This window comes from Siphateles boraxobius, unplaced genomic scaffold (assembly GCF_051911475.1).
Source record: "Siphateles boraxobius isolate OS27281-9 unplaced genomic scaffold, OSU_SipBor_1 26, whole genome shotgun sequence".
NCBI classification, from domain to species: Eukaryota; Metazoa; Chordata; class Actinopteri; order Cypriniformes; family Leuciscidae; genus Siphateles; species Siphateles boraxobius.
Window position 1 is genome coordinate 6,725,782 of NW_027508876.1, and position 24,052 is coordinate 6,749,833.

At 36.5% G+C, this 24,052-nt stretch overlaps 1 protein-coding gene across 2 annotated transcripts; it reads right to left on the reverse strand.

The window, feature by feature from the left end:
* Positions 1 to 1,701: 1,701 nt before the first annotated feature.
* Positions 1,702 to 23,780, reverse strand: actr3b (actin related protein 3B). 2 transcript variants are annotated; one of them, XM_077244238.1, is made up of 14 exons: positions 23,589 to 23,780; positions 23,440 to 23,491; positions 21,682 to 21,737; positions 21,193 to 21,317; positions 19,233 to 19,343; positions 18,751 to 18,846; positions 16,233 to 16,340; positions 15,928 to 16,071; positions 15,380 to 15,553; positions 15,199 to 15,291; positions 11,201 to 11,326; positions 4,613 to 4,696; positions 4,403 to 4,518; positions 3,213 to 3,312 (listed from the first exon to the last, which is right to left on the reverse strand). In XM_077244238.1, the coding sequence occupies exons 1-13, from the start codon at positions 23,719 to 23,721 to the stop codon at positions 4,423 to 4,425; spliced, it is 1,398 nt and encodes a 465-aa protein (XP_077100353.1). In that variant the 5' UTR covers positions 23,722 to 23,780; the 3' UTR covers positions 3,213 to 3,312; positions 4,403 to 4,422. The 2 variants fall into 2 exon arrangements, with proteins under 2 accessions (XP_077100352.1, XP_077100353.1); XM_077244237.1 differs by having other exon boundaries at positions 1,702 to 4,518.
* Between the last annotated feature and the right edge of the window lie 272 nt (positions 23,781 to 24,052).

A 24,052-nucleotide genomic window follows, 5' to 3' on the forward strand; every position in this document is an offset into this window, starting at 1 on the left:
AGTGTGGTTAAAGGCTAACACACAAATGGCTATCATAATAAAGGAGGACAGGCAAATTTTCTCTAAGGTTATTGATTTACCCAGGCCAGGCTGCACTCTATCTTATGAGAAACTGGTGTGAGCTCTCAAAGGATGAAAAACGTTCTAGAAATAAACATGAAAGATACAAATTTGAGGGCAATTCCACCTTGAAGACTTCTTCCTGAAGGTGCACTCACTCTAAAGATCACAATGAATAGATCCCTATTGACATGTGCTTCAAATCTTCACTGTTCTTTCTGGCTGTGACCAGTGATATCATGCCATTAAACAAATGCAGGCACACCTGTGGTAATGTTAGTGTACCAGCAGCTGTAGACAAGCTGTCACCCGGAGCCTTGTGTCTGATCAAAGGCGAGTTGGGTATATGAAGTCAGATGAGCAAAGAGAAGCAAATACCTTTGAGGTGTTAATGGACGTTCATAGGAGGGGTTCGCTTTTAGAAAACCTTCTGAAAAAGGCCAAATGATGCACAGACAGGCAACTACTAAACTACAGCTATGGGAAATTGTAAAGTCTTAAACCGCTTCATTTTGCTTTAAATGCACATTTGCTTTTTTTGAAAATCAGTAGCATAAAAAGAAGAACACTATTCAATACTATTAATAATAATTAACGCAAACAAACTAAAACAAAGTTTCTTTAACCATCCAACTACTGAAAATTTGCCTTCATTATTTATTTTGTGTTTCTATTTTGTTTTATATCTTTATGTATTTATTCATGTTCAATGTCAAGTGTCTTTTTTTGCTATGTTAGTGAAAAGTACCATGCTGTTGTTGTTATTGAAATTGTATTATAAGACCAGGGGGGTATTCCAGAAAGCAAGATAATCTTACCTTCAAACATACTCAGTTGATTAACCCAAACCTTGCTTGAGTTATGCTGAGTATGTTCACGGTTTAAACACAAGACATTCTCAAAAGAGCAACGGATTGAGCGCGCCATACTACTTATTTCTTCTTCTTTTGTTTAACGGCGATTTACATACATATTTGGTGGTTGTGCAATCGTTTTTTTATCTTTTCGTTTAATAATCTTTAATCACTGTGAATAAGAAGTATATTGTTTGTTTGATGCTGATTATATAATAAAAGGAAGACTTCAGAAATTGAACTAAATAATAGTATATGTGCTTGCAAAGATAACACCGCTGTATAAGGTTTTTTTACTTCCACATTGATTGAAAGATAATCATGTTATTTTTAATTAAAGAAATATTTAGAAAACATCATGTTGCAAAAAAATTTAATAAAAATCTGAATGCAGATCAACGTCACCGCAAGTGTGAGATGAGAATGAGCTGTATGTATGCATGTATACGTATAATTTATTCTAACCGAAAAATCTAATCTGGTCCTGTTTAGAACAATTTGTCTTATAAGTGAATGGTATTACTTTGAAATGTGCTCCTATCTGAGATAACGTGGGTTAATACAATTTACTTTTATGTTATAATTGTTTTTGGTAATAAATGTGTCTTGTACTAAAAGATGAAGAGTATAGCTTTTATATTCTGAATTATAAACAAGAAACAGGTTATGAAAGTAAACTGTTTCCTCAATAGAGCACCTATTCAAACTGTGTTAAGCACAGCCACCAAATGAGATGCAAATAGGGTGGGAGAAAAGACAGATTGAAAGAAGAAAAAAAAAGCTTAGGAACTGTTAGATAGAGGAGCTTTAATTCACATTAAACTGCAGATTTTTTTCTTGGCAAACATGGTTGCTAAGGTATCACAGTCCATGCTTCTCACTGCAATGTGTTGGACTAACATACATAAATAGTGTGCTATTGAATAAAATAAAGTACATTTTCTTTTGGACAAAAATAATTTAATATATATTTCCACTTATATCAGCTATATATACTATATCCAGTAAGAATATACTGTACTGCTTCAAATTCATAGTTATGTTAATTGACTGCCCACAAATCCATTTTCACTTTAATACAAATATAAACTAATTCTGAAATAATCCATATAATATAGAAAACTCTATGTATGTACAATTCAATGACATTCTACTTTTCGTTCATGACTGCTGATACGAAACAATCTCAGGCATATACATGCATACAGATCACAGCAAAAACCTTTTCTGACTTCCTCCAATTCCTTCACTTGGAATTGTCCCCTTTACATAGTGCACAATTTGAAGGGACAGCCACTCGCAGTAGTGTCCATAACCATTACTCACTCCTTGTCTTTCAAACTATGAACATTCTTCCATGCAACACAAAAGGAAAAGTTGTGTGATATAGCTAATGTTCATGTCTATCAAGCTCCAAGCCCCAGAATAGCATCAAAAAACTATCTTTTTGACCATATAAGTTCTGGACCCAGTTGTTCAAAGATTTTCAAATGGATCAGAATGATCTAGATATAGAAATCCCCTGTTTTGCTATCCAGGATCAGATAATCCATCTTACTTTAGTGCTGGTTTTTGAAAGCAACATTGGATTAAATCAGCCTGATACAAACTTCATCACCAAATCTGGAGGTGCATTCACACCATGTTGTAATTACCACAATTACACGATTTGAACTTGTAAAAAGCGTTCACATTCTAATAGAGCGCGTAATTAAAGCCTGTAAGATGTTTTGAGGAATTGTTTGAGAGGTCCTACTTGTACCACATGACCATTGTACCACCTGACTGCTTCAGATTCATTTAGGCGTTGATAGTGGTCCGATTGAAGCGCATAATTCCCAATCCGAGGACGTGAACAGCTCCGAAAAGAACGTCACGTGCTGTCATCTCAAGACAACGATAATTATGACATGCTGTAAATGTAGCATGGATTTTCAGTGCTCTAAATGGGACTACATATCACAATGTAGGCTACAAGATATGTAAAAAACAACAGGTAGAACACTCAGCGTAAAATTTGCATTTGAACACTCCACTTCATTTACCTGGGATAATTTTTGGCTTCAATATCTCGAGAAAAGATGACTTTACCCGTAGCGTAAGCAACTTACGCAATACGAGAGAACCTCTCGTAAGAGAACTAAGATGAAACGCATAAAAAGCAATATTTTGCACAAATACTGCTGAAGTATCATGTCCACATAAGTGATAGTACTGTGTGGGCCACTGAGTTTATTGAGACACAGACAAACAGAAGTGCTAATAAACAATACTTCACAACTGTTTCCCTATGGTTGATGTGCTGAGCAGCCACGTCGAGGTTGTTGCGCTTCCCCTGATTTCCCCAGTCACAAATCCTACTTGAGGGGGCGTTCCAGTTAAAAGTTCCTACTGGGGCCTGTGAATTTCCCATATCCCAACAGACCATTAGACCCCTCATCTGATCCACAACAAACAAATAAAAATATACAAGCAATGGGGGATGCAATTGTTAGAAACTTCTTTTGACTGCTTCATTTCTAATGATCATCAGAGTTAAAATGACAGTTAAAATGAAATGCGTTTTGACAGCTATAAATATGCAATAAATTTGACAGCTATAAATGTGTCAAAGATACAAACATTGTAATATCTGACCAAGTTCTATTACATTTTGTTCCTGAAATCCATCCGGAATGCACCCTTCTGCTGAGATCAGGATAATCCAGATTTGGGGATCAAAAGTATCTTACTAAAAAGTTTTCAACAACACAAACAGAAGGTTTGATCCTAATCAAAACCAAGAGTGGATTATGTGATCTAATCCAATTTAAGAATCCTTTTTTGAACAACCCATTTTCAAGATTTGATCCAATCAATTAACCGAAATCTGATCAAACTTTCGAACAACTGGGCCCTGATCAACTAGCTTTGATAGAAGAACTGAGCAAAATTGAGGTCCCTATACACAAATTTAATATTATTATTATTATTGGAGCTTAACAGCCACTAATCACTGCATGCTTTCATTATATGAAAAATAGCAACTTGGACATTCTCCTAAACATCTTTTTGTGTTTCATTGACAAAACTAAGTCATATGGGTTTGAAACAACACAACAACAGAATTGTCAAATATTTTCAAACTATTCCTTTAAAATCCAAACAAAACACAGAAACTGAAATGAGTGGCAAAGTTAACAGACCCCACTGTATAGCTTCACCTGCGCAGCCTGCAGTCAATGTGCAATTCTTCAATTCCTCTCTTATGCTGCATTTAGAGTATTGAACATTCAGCGCTTGCTATCAAAGCACAAGCCTCAAGTCTCCAGATCCAATCCACATAATACCCTTGTGCCAGGCTTTGACCTTTTCACTGATAAACAAAAAGCTTTGTTCTTTCTATTCTAAGCTTGTCAAAGCCTGAATTATTCCTTTTCAAAGAGGAGTGACAATCAAAGTGTAGTACGGTGAGGTGATAAATCGATTGAATTGATATCTAGGCTTACAGCGGGGTGCAAGACCAGCACTAGGACATGATGCCAAAGACTGGGTTGTGGCGACAGATTCTGGGTCCATATTCCTCGTAGTCCTTCTTAGAGTGGCACACTTGGAAGAACTCGGGCTATAGAATGTTAAGAAAGGGACATGAATCAGTGGTTAAGTGATAAATATATTTCAAAAAAGAGATATAATGAAATATCCTGTGTGAGCATTACCGTAGAAGCCAACATGGATCCCCCAAACCACACGGCGTATCGCTGCATGTGATGAGATATTACCTGCACCTCCATGGGCTTGGGCTGGATGAGGAATCAGATGTATTCAAAGAATTTCACTATGTATTCAACAACGTCTCTAAAAACATTTTAGGAAATACATAACGGATCTGCAATTTATGGAAATTAATTATATCTTGTTGCAAAAGTTCATAAGGATACTAATGCGACTACATGTACAAATACCTGTTTTTTATGTTCTTACGGGACTAAATAATAAAAACATTTCAAAAGCATCCAATGAAAGGTACCAGACAAATACTTTATGCATTAAAACAATTTTTTGTTTTACCAGCTTATTTGTGTCTGTATATGTACACGTATATATGTATCCAGTATATTTAAAATATTTCCACTCAAAATTTACAAATACTTGAAATGAAAAGCGAAATGAAGGGAATCTAAGTAAATGCATATACAATATGCATATACAAATGCGTATGTGTGCTCTTTTAGAAATGTAAATACTGTACGATGTTATTAATTTTTACCACTTTTCTGTTACAAAAATGAAATGTGAAATAAAATGTGGGCAAATTGAGGCATTATAAGAAGCTGGATAGTTGAGCTGGGTACACGACACTGTTTTCAACTAAAAACTGAAAACCTTTTATGCATTTTAGCCTGAAGATGCTAACTTAAAAAAAAAAAAAACAATACTGTTATCATCTCTCTGTAAACTACAAAACCAGGAATTTGTGAAAACGGTCTATAGGCGGGTAGTAGGGCTGCACAATTAATCGAATTTCTAATTGCGATTACGGAGATCATGCCAAGATCGTTCAAAGCCGCGATTACAAAAGAAAGTCCACTCTGCGTGTGTGTGTTTAGAGCATAATTATGTTATGAGAGGCGAATCACGACTACCTCAGAAAACCCAGAACAATATGACATACCAGGCAGTGACGTAAGTGTACGCTGAAATAAAAAGTCTTTCACCTCAGAAAAACGGACTTTAATGTCCTGTCAGCCGCTATACTATGGCAAGCCAAGAGAGTCAGAATTACGCTATAGATTAATCGCGTTTACAGCCAAACGCCGTCTAATACGGCGTTTTAAACCGTATTTCGCGCATTTTTTATGCCGTTGTAATTACAAACGCCGTAAAAAACTCGCGAAATATGTCAATGACGCCGTATTCCACGGCGTTTTAGTGTGCATGGAAAGCGCCGCTTTTTACGCCGTTCATCTCGCCATATGACGCCGTAAAAAACGCCGTTTTGGTTGAACAGAGCGCGCGTTATTTTACGGCGTTTTGCTAATAGTATAATGAGCCACGCCCACTGTTTTACACAGCCAGTGAGTTTGAACTGTTCTCTCCCAATCAATGATGAACTGAGTCAGACCAGACCAATTCAGCACGGATCATTATAGCCAAGGATCATTCGAATCTGTGAATGGTTTATTATTTTTTGTGTATAGCCTACCTACACTTACTATAAAAACAAAACATTGCTTGTATAATGAAGAAAACAAACAGCTTTCCTTTCCGTGAACTTGCTTCTCAAAAGCGATCCTTTTCACCATGAACCGAAATAAATTTCGTGTATAGATAGGCTATTTATTCCTTTTATATGATTTTATCCTGTTTTTTTCTTGTTCACAGAAGTGCTACAGGTGCATACGATGATGATTCTGTTCTTTATGCAGCTATTTGTGCATGCAGGCTAAAACTAAACCCCTGGAAAAAAATGTTTGTGTGTTTTTAATGGGTCACAGACACTTGTAAATTTTAATTTAACATAATCTTGTCGGTTAATGAATGGAGATGATCGCGTCGGTTGAAGGTCGCAGGGAAAAAAAACCTAAATGAATCCAATTTGTTGATAAAAATGAACATTTTAAAATTTTCGTTTAGTTTAAGTTTTTCAACTAATACTTATATTTTCCTTTATTTCCGGTTTATGTCGATTAGCATAAATGTTTTTAATAGTTTTAGTTTTAGTTAACTAACCCTGAACATCCACAGATCTGTAGCCTAAATTTTGCTCTTTTAAGACACTAATATTTACAAATATATATATGTTTGTCATAAAATAATTTATCAATGTATTATTTTTATAGGCTATAACCTAACCTTTTACAGTTTTGGATAAAATAGGCCTAAATTTTTTGCATAATTTTTGCTTAAAAAATAAAGCATTCATAAATTATTTTATGATAAACATATTACTGTCTTAAGTGAACTCGTTTATAGTTATACACTCAAATAATAATAATAACAATAATAATAATTATTATTATTATTACATTTTAGGCTACATATTTAGAAGACACTTTTGTCCAAAACTTAAAAAAAAGGAACAAAGCAATTCGTCAAATGTCCGTCATAATAGAGTCACAGTCAGTCAGTCAGTTAGTCAGTCAGTCAGTCACAATGTCAGTCTAATAATTTATTAATTAGACAATAATAATAAAGGGCTAGTATTATCACAAATAACCACAAGATTTTGACGCTCATCATTCATATTAAATCGTCTATTCCAACATATTCCACCATTGTGGAGCGCGCTTACTGCATGACATGGAGGCGCCGGCGACTTGCATCACTTGCATTTTCCTATCAACAGTGGAAACAACTTAAAATACTCCCTAATTTCTGGTCATACAGAAAAGAAAAATACATCATTCGCAACTAATTCTATTTGTGTAAACTCACAATAACAAGAAAACGATGTGCTTTTGTAAAATAACTTGCATGCTCTCCGTGAACTGGAGCGCGTCTCAAATGAACTGAAAAACAGCGTAAACTAGCCTCACAGCTTGAAATGTCCACTTTTAAACGAACGAATTAGAATCGAAAGCAAATACCGTCTGATTATGTAATCCGTATGAAAGGTGCATTTCTCTCTAAAGGCGCATCCCCTTTATAGCGGAGATGGAGATATGTTAGCTGCCTGATTTAGTTTATTAATAAACAATTAAAATGCCTCGTTGTTTGTTCAGACACATTTATTATCAATAGCCTACTTTTGCCGGTGCTTTGTGGCAAGATTTATGAATGCGCTTTAGTATGGGAGGCTATATTCCTCCATGCATCCAGTATTTAAGAAGAAATTAATATAAACGTGCGATTAGTCAACTAATTACTTAAATGAATGACTATAGTCGACTAGAAAAATCTTTAGTCTATGGCAACTCTAATCAATAAGAAAAGAAGAAGTGTGAAGTCCGCACACTGAAAAAGCTGCTCCAAAGAATTTATTAGCAAGGCAACGTTTCGACCATCAGGTCTTCATCAGGCACAATAATTACTGTAGAGTAAGTTTAGCTTTAAATAGACACAGGTGATCATCATTAATTAAAATCACCTTGATTATGCACACATAAGGGATCAAATGACAGATACGTGACAAATACAAAGCACGTGACCATACCCATACATATATACATATACAAATACATATACATGCATATACATATAAACAAATATACATAAACACATATACATAATAATAATAATACTATAAAAAAGGCTTGATATCAAACTCCTCATTCAACCCTAATGGTGACAGAGTGCTTAAGGTATAAATCTAAAAGCATTCCCTCTGTAATAATTTTTTCTCATAATCTCCTCCTCTTGAGGGTTTTGTTACTTTTTCTATGCCAATATACTGCAAGGCGCTGACATTATGACCTACTTTTCTAAAATGAGCCGCTATAGGGCTGCGCATATCACCAGTCCTAATGGTACTGCGATGTTCACTAATACGGGTACGCAATTGTCTAAATGTTTTTCCCACGTATGCAAGACCGCAAGGACACCGAATTAGATAAATCACATAAGTGGAAGAACAAGTAATAGTACCACGTATCGGAATATCATGACCAGTACGTGGATGACTAAAATTCTTACATTTGTGTGTAAAAGCACACTGGGCGCAATTACCACACCTGTAATTCCCTGGGGGAAGAGTTGGAATACCATGTTTCGTGCGTGAAGGATATTCAGATTTCACAAGCAAGTCACGAAGATTATTTTGGCGTTTAAAGACTAGTTTTGGACCATTTTTAAAGACACCTGATAATTTAGGATCACTTGAAATGATATGCCAATGTTTATTTAAAATGCTACGAAACTCCGCACCCAATGCTGAGTACTTTATCGTACAAATGGGAGCATTGAGAACTTGCGTATTCTTATCGCGTTTTTTTCGCAAACACTGCATTTGAGAGGTCTCATTGATTTTCTTTTTGGCATTTTCGATCCATTCTATACGGTAACCACGATTCAAGAATCTTTTAGTTAAAACATTGGATTGGTGAGTATATGATTCATCCGTGCTACAGATTCTACGCACACGCTTAAATTGACTGATAGGTAAACTCTTAATTAAAGGTCTAGGATGGAAACTATCGCCTCTTAAAATAGTGTTGCGATCCGTTGATTTTCGGTATAGATCGGTATGGAGTTTCCCGTCATTTATATATACTCGAACATCAAGGAAACTAATGCTTACTGGATCGCATTCCATAGTGAAATTCACATGCTCAGTCCTTGAGTTAAGATAATTCAAAAACATCAACATCTCTGCAGGTGTAGCCTTAGTGATCATAAAAATGTCATCAATGTACCGCTTGTAAAGCAAAATCTTAGGAACATTAGAAACATTAAATGTGTCTGTGACCCATTAAAAACACGCAAACATTTTTTTCCAGGGGTTTAGTTTTAGCCTGCATGCACAAATAGCTGCATAAAGAACAGAATCATCATCGTATGCACCTGTAGCACTTCTGTGAACAAGAAAAAAACAGGATAAAATCATATAAAAGGAATAAATAGCCTATCTATACACGAAATTTATTTCGGTTCATGGTGAAAAGGATCGCTTTTGAGAAGCAAGTTCACGGAAAGGAAAGCTGTTTGTTTTCTTCATTATACAAGCAATGTTTTGTTTTTATAGTAAGTGTAGGTAGGCTATACACAAAAAATAATAAACCATTCACAGATTCGAATGATCCTTGGCTATAATGATCCGTGCTGAATTGGTCTGGTCTGACTCAGTTCATCATTGATTGGGAGAGAACAGTTCAAACTCACTGGCTGTGTAAAACAGTGGGCGTGGCTCATTATACTATTAGCAAAACGCCGTAAAATAACGCGCGCTCTGTTCAACCAAAACGGCGTTTTTTACGCTGTCATATGGCGAGATGAACAGCGTAAAAAGCGGCGCTTTCCATGCACACTAAAACGCCGTGGAATACGGCGTCATTGACATATTTCGCACGTTTTTTACGGCGTTTGTAATTACAACGGCGTAAAAAACGCGCGAAATACGGTTTAAAACGCCGTATTAGACGGCGTTTGGCTGTAAACGCGATTAATCTATAGCGTAATTCTGACCCTCTTGGCTTGCCATACTATACTGTGCTCGTAGCGCGCACTCTTCAATTGCACGCGCAAATGCGGCGGCGCGCGCTGTGTATCGCTTCACTGTATAGACCTTATGCACCAGAGAAACGAGGGCGCCGTCATCTTTAGAATATTGTCTTTGAACTTCCGTTTTTGCGGTCGCTCTGTATATTTCTATGGCATCGCTGTCCAGGAGTAATTAGCTGGTGAAGTGGATTTACTTATTGTAGAGTTAACAAAAGTTATCATGAGAATTTTAATGTTTATCATAAGCATTGTAAAGCAGATGTCAAATGTCGACCGGGAATTTTTTTACGAGCAGTTCATTCATACCTATGCAAGATCGCTGTGAATATACAGACCGGAAGTCAAAAGACAAGGAGCGCACCGCTGAAAAGGGGCGGGGCTACATAAGGTCTATAAAGTGCAAAAGAAACTGTAACGTCGTTACAATGCAAATTATTAAGTCACGAAATAAAAGTAAAATACCAATAAATCACGTGTTAGCTGAGAAGGATTTGCATGCAGGTATGATTTTCATTCTATTCACCAGGAGCTGTTTCATTAACAGTTCTTGTTAGTATTGTGTATTTACCACGGTAACTGTCCTTTCAAAAATGCCACTTTATTTTCACTTTGTGTTATTTTTTATATTATTAAATGACTGTGGTGGCTCATATCAACATTGTATTAACAAAAACTAGTTTGGGACTGCTATTTAATTGCTTTAGCATAGTCCTAATGTTTTTCTAGTCTTATTAGTCATTCTTACAATTTATGTGTATGTTAAGTAAAGGGGAAGAGTACTTGTGTGTGTTAACAATTTTTGTGTAAACATGTATTATAATATGCCTATATATATTCAATGTAAATTGTGATAATCGTAATTAATAATCGCAATTACAATTTCAAGGGAATAATCAGCATTTATGATTTTTGTCATAATCGTGCAGCTCTGGCGGGTAGTGTTATTTTACAAAGTGACATCAGCAACTACTGGCCTGGCATACATAATACAACATTTTTAGTAGTTTTTACAGACTCATTTTGATAATGTTATCGTCTCTGTGCGTAAAAAGCAAAGGAGAAGTTATAAAAAGTATCCAAAACGCACTACAACACATAATGATTGTGAGTGTGGCGTGAGAAATTCTGAGACATTAATGAGACCAGACCTTTATTCTGCCGCCGCTGAGCTCCTCACTCAGTCGGAGTCTGGCGTCCACCACGCGCTTCAGGTCCCGCTGCAGCCTGCGACCAAAGTCCCGAAACATGGTGGAGCCTCCCGACAGGACAATGTTCTGATGCACACAAACGCACACACAATTCTGATATATCTGTGTTTTCATTATGTTCACCCCCCCAAAAAAAGTATATAAATCATGGAAAAATGTATGCAAAAGCATCTATAAACTTGCACAAATTTGCTTCTGTTTAAATGGACTCATTATGACAAAGACAAAGCATCACCGCTCTACTATCCCTGTGCTGAGAAAAACTATTTAGATAAAAATTAAATCAAAATAAAATCCACAACACTACAGGAATTAAATCACTGAAATGAAAAGAAAAGAACCCTGCTTGGTAATAGCAAATTATTCTAAGAAATGCAATTCTGTGGAAACAAGTAATAGTTCAGTTTTTGTCCACTTATAAATATTACAGTCCACAGAATGTATTTAATTAAAAATAAATAAAACCAAAATATAGCTTTTTTCAAATATACTTCTGCAATAAATTACTGTTACATTGTCGGCAAAGGCCAGCAGAGATGCATGCTGGGAATAAATGACCATGGGCTGACTGAGATCAGCTTATAACTGGGTATCTGCAGGAGATGTGAGTTTCATTACAGGGCCGAGAGTTCAATCCTCACTTAAAGAACTTGAGAAGAGCTATCCTGCTATTTGGATTAGGACATGCTAGTTCTCTATCTAGGGAATAAAAGGCTGGCTTCCTCCATCTTTACTGATGAGTTTAAAAAAGTGGATGGACTGTGGTAGTGGACCCTTTCACTGAGGTAAACAGCTTTCAATCTACAGTACAATGCAGACCAGACGCTGGTAAGAGACGTGCACCTTCATTTCCCTTATTTCTCTTTTCTTTGGTGATCTTAAATATTCATAATTCAATTTATTCATAATTCATTTCTCTACCAGAAGACTTGATCCCCCCTGCAGAGGATAATCAAATAATGTCTCATTTAAACTGCAAAAATGGCACAGAAGTGCTTCTGAAGTGGCATTTAAGTGTCTTTACAATTTAATGCTGCTCAAAGGTGGAATAACATTAACTCTGCAATTACAGCTGCATACTTTTATACTAGTTTCAGTCAGAGAAGGCATCATTTAGTCTGGCTTTTATGTGGCCTTTACACTGAATTTTGAGCAGGCACAGAACAGCTTTTACATTTTGTAAGGTCCTTTGCATGACCAGCTCATGTATATGCTTAAAGTTGTGTAAAGCAATCATTTCAGGGCCCATGCAAGATGTACATATTATGTGAATATATAAATATATTTCCTCTGATTTGATGAAAGCCTTGTGACATTGTGCAGCTTTTAAAGTTCACATGTTTGTGTACAGAACATGTGTAAACGAAATACGTTTCACATTGACTTAATTCTTTATATAATCCAAGAAAGCATAAAAAATGCAACTGAAAACCCCATTTGCATGCTGGGAGAAATATGGGTATATTCACAGTAAGGTTTGTTATTGTATGTGTGAGCATTATGGGTATAGTTGTTCTTTTGTAACTTCCTTCAGCCCACTCCAATATTTGTTTTAAATACTTCAAGATACTGATGATATCTGAAAATAACTCCAGGTTTTTTAAGTGAACTCCTGTAGTAATTGTTATTTGTAGAGGAAATAACAGAACTGGCTTGGGGAGTTGGGTCGCCATAAACTTTGCGGTTGTCAGAACAAAGTTTTCGTGGCATAGCCTGAATGACACTGCATGTCGGGGAGATAAATATTTGTTCACAGCAAAAAATAGCACTTCCAATATGAAATATGCCTACATGCCAAACACAGAACTTTCATTATAGAGAAGAGACAGCCACAGTTATCTTGCACTAATGCAAAAGGAATTTAATAATAAAAAAGAACAATGCAAAAATGTAAAAAGTTACTGTAAAACAATATTGTAATATGTTCATTTAAGAAGTAGCATTCTCTAACACAGATGGCTGATATAATTTCTAGAGACAACCCTAGATGAGCCGATCGCTGCTCAGCGACCTTTGTTGATTAGTTTACTTTTGCTGCCAAGATTTTTTACACCTCAAGAAATGGTGGCAGGAAAATAAAATAAAAAGAATAAAAGCACATTCCACTCAAAATCCAATTCCGTCAATATAGTCCGCAGTGAAGCTTCTTTCGTAGGCAAATGAATAAGAATATTTCCGTGCACTGAGATGTAGGCTAGATGTGCACTAATTATAAGTGTGCATAATTGAATTTGTCAAGACACTATTTATTCAGGCTGAGAGTTGTGAGATATAGAAATGGATACTGAGGTTATTTCAGAGCTGTTCAGTCCCATTTGCAGGGATCAGTTGAAGCTCTCTCTATTCTAGACTATTTAGATTAATTGTGAACAGAGTGGATACACACTGACCCCTGTTGGAGAAATAAAAGAACTGATCCCACTATGACAACACATAACACAAATTGCAATATAGTCAAAGGGGTGACTGAACAAAGTGCCCTTAAATTAAATGCTAGAACAACTGTAACTTTCTTTGTATGAAGTGACTTTCTTTTACAGATATGGGTGTGTGCTGAGCTACCATTAACATGTTTTATTAAAACATGACAGTATCAATAGACAGTATAAAGGTAAGGAAAACAGAAAAATGAACAGAACAAATTGTTACTCTCAGTATTGTGACAGTAAGAAAAAACAAAAGGGCAGCACATTGCCACAATGCTCTCAAAACTATATTACAGATAGACAAAAAAAGTATCTACCATTTCTGTTTTCAACAAGTAGTGGTTTTGTTCTTTTTTGAAGTCCTTTCATTCTTTTTGGTTTCTTTTTGGACAAGCACCTGCTCTAAAGTTTTTTTTTTTTGGATGTGCACACTGTAACCTACTGTGTCGCAATTGTGAGTTCATACTTTTTTCTCAGAATTGTGAGACAAAGACAGAGTCGGAAGTCATTTTCGACAGGGGGTGCTGGGGGTGGGGGGGATTTTTTCCGACCAAGCAATTACAGGAACGTGGTTATAGGAAAAGTCCACTTCTAAACAGATCTATTAATTATTACTACCTAGAAAAGCGCTACATAAATGTAACGAATTATTACTACTCTCCCTCAAAAACTTTTTTTTCCATTTGCATTCAAGCAGGACAAGTGGCCATAGGGACTATAGGAGGAGTAAGGGAGTGATGCAAGCACGGCAACGATCTTTATAGTTAAATTCAGAAAACAAATACACACACACACAAAAATGGAATCTTTTGGCCACTTCAGGGTGAGAGCTGATGCAGACGCTTTTGCTTTCAACAAAATAGTGTCCACAACTCCTTCTCCCCTCAGTGCACCTATAATAATAATAATAATACATGTTATTATTTACGTTTAACCCTCTGAGGTCGCCGGCGCGTTTTGCTGGATTTTCTTCACATTGTAGCACAATAACGAGCAATGCAAGTTATATCGCGTCGGCGCATCCATGTCCTAATTATATTGTCTGCTATAGCCTATTTGCTTCTTATTTATTTAAATCCAGGTAATTGGTTGATGAAACATTGATTAAAACTAAGATACAATTTATACAAAACGAAATTCACTTTAAAGAAAGGCTTTATACAAAACCAAACTTAATAAAGTGGTCAAAATGATGTCTCTCGATATTGCGCATCTTATGATTAGGCTATTCACTTTTCATATAATCAACATAGATGAAATGAAAAAAATATCATATGGCTATTATTTAAACATAAATATGAAACTAACTTAGTTTACCACTCCTTTCCACTGAAACTAAAAAATCTTGAATAATCAAGTAAACTTGACTGGGGTAAATTTACCCTTCTCTTGTAGTATGATTGAATGTCAACTTTGACTCCTGTTCTTTATTGAGAATATTGGCTCCTCAACAAGCCTCACTATCAAATAATAACATTTCCAAAATATTGTATACATTTAATGGTATTGTACCTTGTAAAGTGGTCTTCTGACATCTATAGGGCAGTTCTGAATGACTTCATCCACTACATCAGAGATGGGCTGCAAGAAGTCTGGGTTGGCAAACTGCAGAGTGAAAAGACCTTTTACTACAGTTTCCAAAGGTCATTCTGGGTATACATGTTGAATAATTCAGACAGTGTGGTATTTCTACCTCAGGGTGAAAAAATATCTCTGGTCCCAGAAAACGCTCATATCCGACATCTATTAGAAAATCATTTTTGCTGATAGCATTGATTCCCTTGTATTTTTTTATCCATTTGCCAGGGTCCATGTCATATTTTGTGAATTCCTTCACTATGTCTGGACAGATGTAGCAATACCTTTCCTAAAAAAGCAAACAAAACAATAGAGTAATACAGATAAGGAGCACAAAAGCTGTATTACATATAAATATGATTTTTTTTAAATTTATTTCAAGGGTTTACAGAACATGAACTCTGATTCAGATTATTAAAAAAAGAAAACATGTGAAAGAGAGAAATAGGAGGCTAAGTAAAGGATAATGCACAGTCTGCTGGCTATTATAATAAAATTAACCCAGACAAGGTATTCAGAACCTGTGCACTGACTGTACATTGGAATGAGTGAAATATAAGTTTACTGGTCATTATATAAAAATATTTGACCACTGAATGTCACGACTAACCAATCAGAATGAGGAATGCCAGAGAAAGGAATATTATCCCTGCTGTTACCCACTTTAACAGCTTTTGCGGTCTCCAGTGACTGTTCTGGAGGAACGCCAATCTCTCTATCTCTTAGCAGCTGCTGAATAAAGTAGGTGATGTCTCTTCCTGCTATAGGGATGTGCTTTATACAGCTGCCAATCACATAACCTTCGGCCTAAAAGATAAAAACAAACAGAAATCAGCCATCTAAATTGTTGCGGAAAGCTCCAGCAGCATTTGTTTGCAGATGCCACTTGATCTAACACAATGAAATTCATGCATTTTTGGCTTATATATTACTTTTTATAGCATTGAATGTATATCTGGGTTGATTACCACTGGTATGGCATGAGTAACCCCATCACCGCTATCAATCACGATTCCTGTTAGTGTTCGTTTTCCAACCTGTTTTGAAGTCCATGATGCCGCCAATGCCAAAACAGCCTGAAAAATGGCCACATAGATAAATAAGTTGCTGTTTCCAACATATTCCATGCAGAATACAAGACTATGTCCAGTGTGAGTCCCAAAGTTTACCTTGGATAGATGACAAACTTGATTGTAAAATACATGTTTGCAGACTGTAGGTCAGTGACAAAATGGGACATGGAACTATAAGGAACTAAAACAAATAATATATTGACATTTTGAACCAGCCTTACAAATAGCTTGCATCAGCACAATCACCCTTTTTGGCGTTAAAAACTGCAGTCAGGATTTACTAAAGACACGCAGTAAAACATGACAGTAGAAATAAAGTGTGGACACGTTGGAGAAGCAGAGACTGACAATCACTTGAGCGATAATGTGCAGAAATATTTGCATACTATCAAAGTGTGAATTACTGAAATAATGGGTCAGACTCTTGACATTACCTGAGCAGTTGTTAAACACATTATGTGTTTAAAACACATGTGCATGGTTCAGTTGAAAGTTCTTTGACTTGCTATCAATGCTGCCAAGCTGAATGTATAAAACAAACTGTCTCCATCAATCAGATGAGAGTTACGGTTATTTTATGAGTAATCTGTGTCAATTTTCGTTTTTTGGGTGGGTTGGATACATGTTCTAATTTTGTTTCCTGTGTTTGAGTTCGTTGATTCGATTACCAGTTGCACCTTTTGGTCATTTCGTTAAATATTTTGACTTTTGTATTTAAGCCCTGTGTTTTGTTCAGTTTGTCTGTTCTTGTCCAATTTACCAGTTGTTCTGTTCCAGTTTATCCAGTCTAAGTACTCTGAGTATTTTGTTTCTTTGAGGTTTTTTTGTTAATAAATCATTACTGCAGTGAATAGATCAAGCTCTTTTCCTTTATTGTGGCTGTTCGTATCCTCCTCCTATCCCACGGGGACCGCTCCCTCGAGAGACACATTTTTAGACCTTCTCCATCTGGTAAACTATACGATGACAGCCTAAGTGTGTTTTTCCGGGCAGGGCTCAATGCTTCCAGGAGTTTGTGGACTGGGTCCTGGTTCACTGAGGATTCCCCTTTACCATCGTCGAGATAGTGAAGGATCATCTAACCACAGTCCACGGCGTGCACTTTGTGCCATCTGCCACCACCGTCCCAACAGGCATAGAGCCTGAGCCTGCCGTGATGCCAGAGCCAACGCCTGAGCCATATATCGCCCCAGAACCTGAGCCTATTACTATAGCCTATAATCCAATCAGAACTTAATTAATACATCGTTCGACCGGACCTAACTGTTTTATATATATAAATATAGGTTATATGTGTTGCGCACGTGATGTCAGGAAGCAACGTAATATGCACATGATTACAGGTGCCTAAAAACCCTCCCAGTTCTGATAGTTTTACTGAGATATCTTATCCTGTGCGAATTGGCCATTATTATTACAGACGTCCTGTGGTAAAATCACATTACTCCATCAACCCTTGTAAAACTAATGTAGCACTGTCCCGTCAACAAAGGCTGATGTGGATGTGCTGAACTCTGAGCCCCTGTTTGATTCGTAGGAGAGCACACTGTTAGCACACTGCCTCTTTCGCCCGCCTGCACCGAGTCTGTTTCATCACCCAGCAATGAGTTATCCCACTGCCTCCCACTCCCACCCCCTCTGACTCTTCTGAGTCAGCCAAGAGAGCCGTTCCTGAGAATTCTGCCTGTTCCGCATCTCTTTTTACTTGACTTTACTTGATTGGAAACCAAAATTTGTACATCCTTTCCATAACACATCCATGTGTTGAAACTTTGCATGCAAAGTCACAAAATTGCAGAAATAAATTGTTTAACCAGGGTTTAAAGCAGTTTCATTTGTTTAAATTGTCCCGCAACACAACATGAGGGTTACATTATATTTAACCCTTGAGCAACCTTGTGGACATTTTTGTCTTTTTCAGGTTTTTATTTTATTTTTTATATAATTGTGCCCGTGTTAATGCCAACTGCATATTTTGACACAGGTGTGTATTTTTATTGGAATTTTATTATTTCACCCCTATTTCCTTTAATAAATATATTTTGCACCAGGTACACAAAATAGTTCCACTCAGGACCTTAAGGACAAAAATGGTCCAATTGAAACCCATTAAACCTGCAATTTTTTAATCCCAGTCCCAGGCATTTAACTATAAAATGATGCAATCTTTGTTAATAGGCTTTCATTCTGTTGGCAAGGCTTCAAAATGAGACTTAGGTCTGTGCTCCCAAGCTTCAAATTTGTTTTGACTGTTTTTTGACGCATACATTTTTGTCCTCTATAGACCTATGTGTAACTTTTTTAAATTGATGCACAAGGGTTAAATGCTAATTAATTTACAAGATTTTATTTTACACATTATTGTTATTTCAAACACAATTTTCAAGCACAGTATTTAAACATAAAAGTCTACCTGAACAGCGATATACAGTCCTGGGACACTGAACGTTTCAAACATGATCTCAGCTAAGTATTCCCGGTTCTCTGGGGTATTTAGAGGAGGTTCTGTCTGAGGAGAAAATAAAAGCACTGCAACATCAGGATAAACAGACACAAAAGCCCTGTTGAATAAATTAAATGCGGTCTTTTGTAATGTAAAATATTAGTGCATATAAAAAGTGTTTTGTCATCATCAAGTGGAGCAGTGAGACAAAGACACGTGCAAAAGACACACTGGAAACATCCTGTTTGTGACATGAAAACACTGTTGCACTCTGGTACAGACAAAGCAGCATAATTTATCATTATGCAAACAATAAATATTTCATTTGGTAGCTTCAATTATGTATGTGCTTCCTCTGTTTCTCAATGGGAAGAATCTGTTTCACAAATCAATTCAAATCACTGTGCCAAACACTTCATTATCTCATATTTAAGAATGTACAGGCGACATACCATCAGGAAGCTGTGGTCCTCCGGCTCAGCTCGGAGATATTTAAATATGATCTGCTCCATGAACTTTTCCATGAGGTCCCAATCCTCAACAATTCCATGTCTGATGGGCCACTGATGTATACACAGAGAAAAGCCTGCCGCTTTTACATGACTTCTTCATCACTCTATTCTTAAATAATGTTGTTTGTTGTCCCCGTAACAACACAAACTTTGGAATAATATACTCATCAGATGACGCAACAGTTATGAAATATGATGATTGCACATTATTGTGCCAAATTTCAGTAAAATGATAATAGAGCTCAATTAATCTAGAATGAGGTGGTAAATGCCTTTTTTTGGCAAATGTCAGAGATAGATTTTATATTCACACATTTTATTATTCAACAGTCTCATCGCTGGTGAAAACAGGGATAGGGATAGTTCACCCAAAAATGAAAATTCTGTCAGTATTTACTCACCCTCATGTTGTTCCAACCCCGTAAGATCTTCGTTCATCTTCGGAACACGAATTAATATATTTTTGATGAAATCCGAGAGCTGGATCACTCCTCCATAGGCTTCTTGAGGGATTGAACTTGCCAGACCCGAAAAGTTATTACAGACCTCGTTAAAATAATCCAAGTGACTACAGTGGCTCAATCTTAAGTTTATCAAGCGACGAGAATACTTTTTGTGCGCAAAAACAAAACAAAAATAACGACTTTATTTCAACTATACATTTCCTTCTCTGTCGGCATCTAGTCAGTTAGCGTAGTGTAATAGCGTAGATCTACGTCACACGTAGGCTCACTATTGGCCGACGCTGGTCATGTGTGTGATGCGTGTGAGGTACAACAACAGAAGCTTACGCTATTACACCAGTGAACTGACTCAAGGCCCACAGAGAAGGAAATGAATAGTTGAAATAAAGTCGTTATTTTTGTTTTTTTTGCGCACAAAAAGTATTCTCGTCGTTTGATAAATTTAAGATTGAGCCACTGTAGTCACTTGGATTATTTTAACGAGATCTGTAATAACTTTTCGGGGCCTGCAAGTTCAATCCCTCAGGAAGCCTATGGAGGAGTGATCCAGCCCTCAGATTTCATCAAAAATAACATAATTCATGTTCCGAAGATGAACGAAGATCTTACGGGGTTGGAACAACATGAGGGTGAGTAAATACTGACAGAATTTTCATTTTTGGGTGAACTATCCCTTTAATCACAGTTGCTTGCGAGAACTTGATTACTGGACAATCCTTTTTTTAATAAGAATTTTATGTAGGGGTTTCTAATTGTAGGGTTTATCTTTGGCTTTTTTTAAAAACTTTGTTCTCCAAAAACAAACTTCACATTTCAGGTTTTTTTTAAACAGGTTCTCTCTCAGGATTTTCAAGTAGTTTACATCATCCATTCTTCCTTCTATTGTAAAAAGATGCCCTGTCCCAGAGGATGAAAGGCAACCCAACAGTATGATGCTACCACCCATTGTGAAAAAGAAGTGTGCATAATTGTATCATATGTGCATTTGTAGTGTGCTTCAAATTTCAAGCATATTGTTAAAATGGTACATGCAGATAATTTAATATTTGGCTATTATGGAATAAAATACCGCTTAAAGACAGTTCACTTTAATGACTGTTTCTTAGCACACTTAAGTACACTTTTTAAGTTAAAAGTTTTACTTTAAAGAACATTTTAAATCATTATGGTTTAATAATCTTTTGTTGTGCTTTAATGCTTGGGAAATCCAGTAATTTCAATAGGAATCAATAAAGAAGTTTCATGTGTTGAAAGAGATTTCTGTGTAAGCTGTGCTTCATACATCTCAACGCTATTTACAATGGACCTTTTTTTTTGCTGAAATATGACCACATCTTAAGCCTCAACAAATACGGTTATAAACTTCCTGAGGTAGATTGTACAATGTCTATAGGCCTAAAAAACAGACTGGTGCAGTGCATATCACAGCTGATCACCTTGGTTGCATAGTTTGGCTTATCAGTGGCTTCATCTCCGATGAAGAAATCGAGGTCATCCACCCCTTTCATGAGACGTCTCTGTGCCTGATCTCCAACACCCGCTGTCTCTCTGATCGCGATACCTACAGTAACAACACTACAATCAGCTTACTGAAGCTCTGTGAAGTCACAAAGCACATTCATATAAAATAAACTCAACCGACATTTGATATTTGACAGTATCCTTTGACAAAAGCAACACAATCAATAAGTGTTATGAAAGGATGTGTGTTTTTAATGGCCTCAAATTCAACAGTATATTGAGGTTGCAGCAGTGTTGAAATTACATTTTTTATAATAGCTTAAAAAAGTGGTTCCCTAAGGCAGTTTTTAATTAAATTCGTGATCCAAATATTATATCCTGGATTTCAGTGTTGGACATGCAGTATTAGGCTTCTCTGATCTGTCCGCTGTGCATTTAACAACTTCAACTGGCATGCAGCTCACAGGACGGCATGATGAACTGGGGCTCCGTGTTTCCTGCATAACCAATCTTGGTGTACCTGGAGAAGAAGAACAGTGATCATCATCATGAATGAGACGTACAGTCTATTTGTTTATCATTTTTCAATCAGTATTTCCAGTGAGTAGACAGTCTTTTTTCAGATAAAAGCTGTGGAAGTTTATTGTATAGCTATAATGCACCTGATTAATGTCTTGAAATGGCAGCCAATTAAATAAAGACCAACATATTTTATATGGAAACACAGATAATACCGAAAACCATATCAAGAATATTGCTTCCTATACACTCAGAGCCTCTTTATTTTTCAGATGCAGATGTTGTTTACATCAAAATACTGTTACTTTTGCATTTGATTTGACTAGTGCTACAAGTCTGAATTCATCAGACAGCTAGACCAGATATAAACATATGTCAATGTATGGCATTTATATGAAGGTTGATTGGGACATAAGGTTGAATAGGACAGTATAACTATACAGAGTTTATTTTCTCACCTAATGGGTGAAAATAAAAACTTTTTTTGCTGAGCCCTAGCTGTGAGACCACATAATCAAAATTGGATGCCCTTATTGGTGTGAAATCCTGTAGGTGGGCGGAGCAGGCATCAAACAGGAGATTGACCCAGAAATACATGAACTGAGGAAAATGACATTAGCTTTTGCTGATTTCATAATAAGGTCCTAAAATTGTCGTATAGCTACTATATTGTACAAACGTTTGATGCAAACATGAATGTGATGCACTACTGATACAAAATCAGTAAAAAAAATTGTTAATATCATGTTTCTATTTTCAGAATAGGTTGTTTTTATTTCGTCCCATCCACCTAAACACAATTTGGGTGATTGGGACAGTGCTTAAAGGCTTTGCTAATTAAGAAAATGATTATCCTTGCAATAGAGAACCATTGTTTATGCTCTGTATGCTCTAAATCAGTGGTTCCCAACCTCTTTATTTGAGTAAGCCCAAATCAACCACAAAAATATTCATGAACTAGCTAGATTTTTCTAAAATATAACGACCTAATTCTGAAAATAGAAACATTATAGTTAACAATTTTTTACTGATTGTGTTGCAGTGATAAACCATATGCATGTTTCCATTAAAGGTTTGTGCAGGTTAAATGCGTTTGTCAGACAGTTAATTCATGGAGGCACCCAAAATGTCATCCAAATACCCCAAAAAATGGGGTTTGGCTCAGTTTACATAAAAGTGTAGACCTATGTAACATCCTTTCATTAAAATATAAACTTTTTGCCTGTTCAAATGGATAGGTAACATCTTCAGTTTTACAGAAATGTATCATGTGTTTGGTTTGATGTTTTATGGAAAGAAACCTTGCACAAGGCAGAAATTCAAAAACTGTCCCAATAACCCTTAATTTACCCTACAACCCCCAATTCACATATCCCTCATCCAAATTTGTGAATTAATCCTCCTGACCCAAATCATAACAGATTACAACGATTCAGAAGCATTTTAAAGAAGTTTAGGAATAACGGACTGTTGAATTTTGTATGTTTTCTCCCTACAAAAAAACCCATTGCAATCAATCATGTAATTATATGTGTTATCTATCACACAGAGAGTAATAAAATGCAAAGTATGGCAATATTTAGTTACATATAGTCTGCAAAAGCACATAGCTACATGCAATATTTGACTTTTTTTTCGGGTCCAGCAGAAATGACACTGGAAGAGTATAAAGGTTATTGGTATGTGACAGTAAACAAACTCACCCTGTCCCGCAGTCAATCACGCATGGAGGGGGCCGCACTGCCATCACCAGCACTAGATACAAGCACACAAACACATCCGCATGTCACAACTACAACGACGTCATCTGCATTGAAACCATGATGTGTCGTCGTTTACAGGGTTGTCAGACCTGTGTATCTGTACCGCGGTGTAAATTGTCCCTTGTTTATGGCTTGCACCGTTATTTTTTCGCGACTACTTCCCGAGTCAAAGGGAAGGCAGAAAATAGAAACATGCTGGATCCACTCGCGCTGCCTCATCATGATTCACAGCTGACAGCGACATTTCCAATCCTACTATGGTAAGGATGGATTATTAATATTCAACACGAGCCAAGCCCTCGGCACTATACATATATAGAACGTTCGCTACTGGAAGGTTATTAAGGAACGCAAACATGGCGTAATTAATATTCATGACCTAAAAACCTCTTGCCATAGTAGGCTCCGTAATTTCACGAGCTGGCAAAGTGCCTGTAAACAGACCGCAGCGCGTGGCGCATTATGATTGTTTACTTTCTTAACTAAGTTACCCGTACAGCTTTAATGGCAGAGGTATCTGTGCATATTTGGTTCATGATCATTGAATTATTTC

Coding starts and splice junctions, on each gene's coding strand:
- actr3b (XM_077244237.1), bottom strand. CDS start 23,721: ATGATGAGGCAGCGCGAGTGGATCCAGCATGTTTCTATTTTCTGCCTT. Junction 23,492..23,588: donor ACCGCGGTACAGATACACAG/GTCTGACAACCC, acceptor GCTTGTATCTAG/TGCTGGTGATGGCAGTGCGG. Junction 16,341..18,750: donor GACTGTATATCGCTGTTCAG/GTAGACTTTTAT, acceptor GCCATTTTTCAG/GCTGTTTTGGCATTGGCGGC.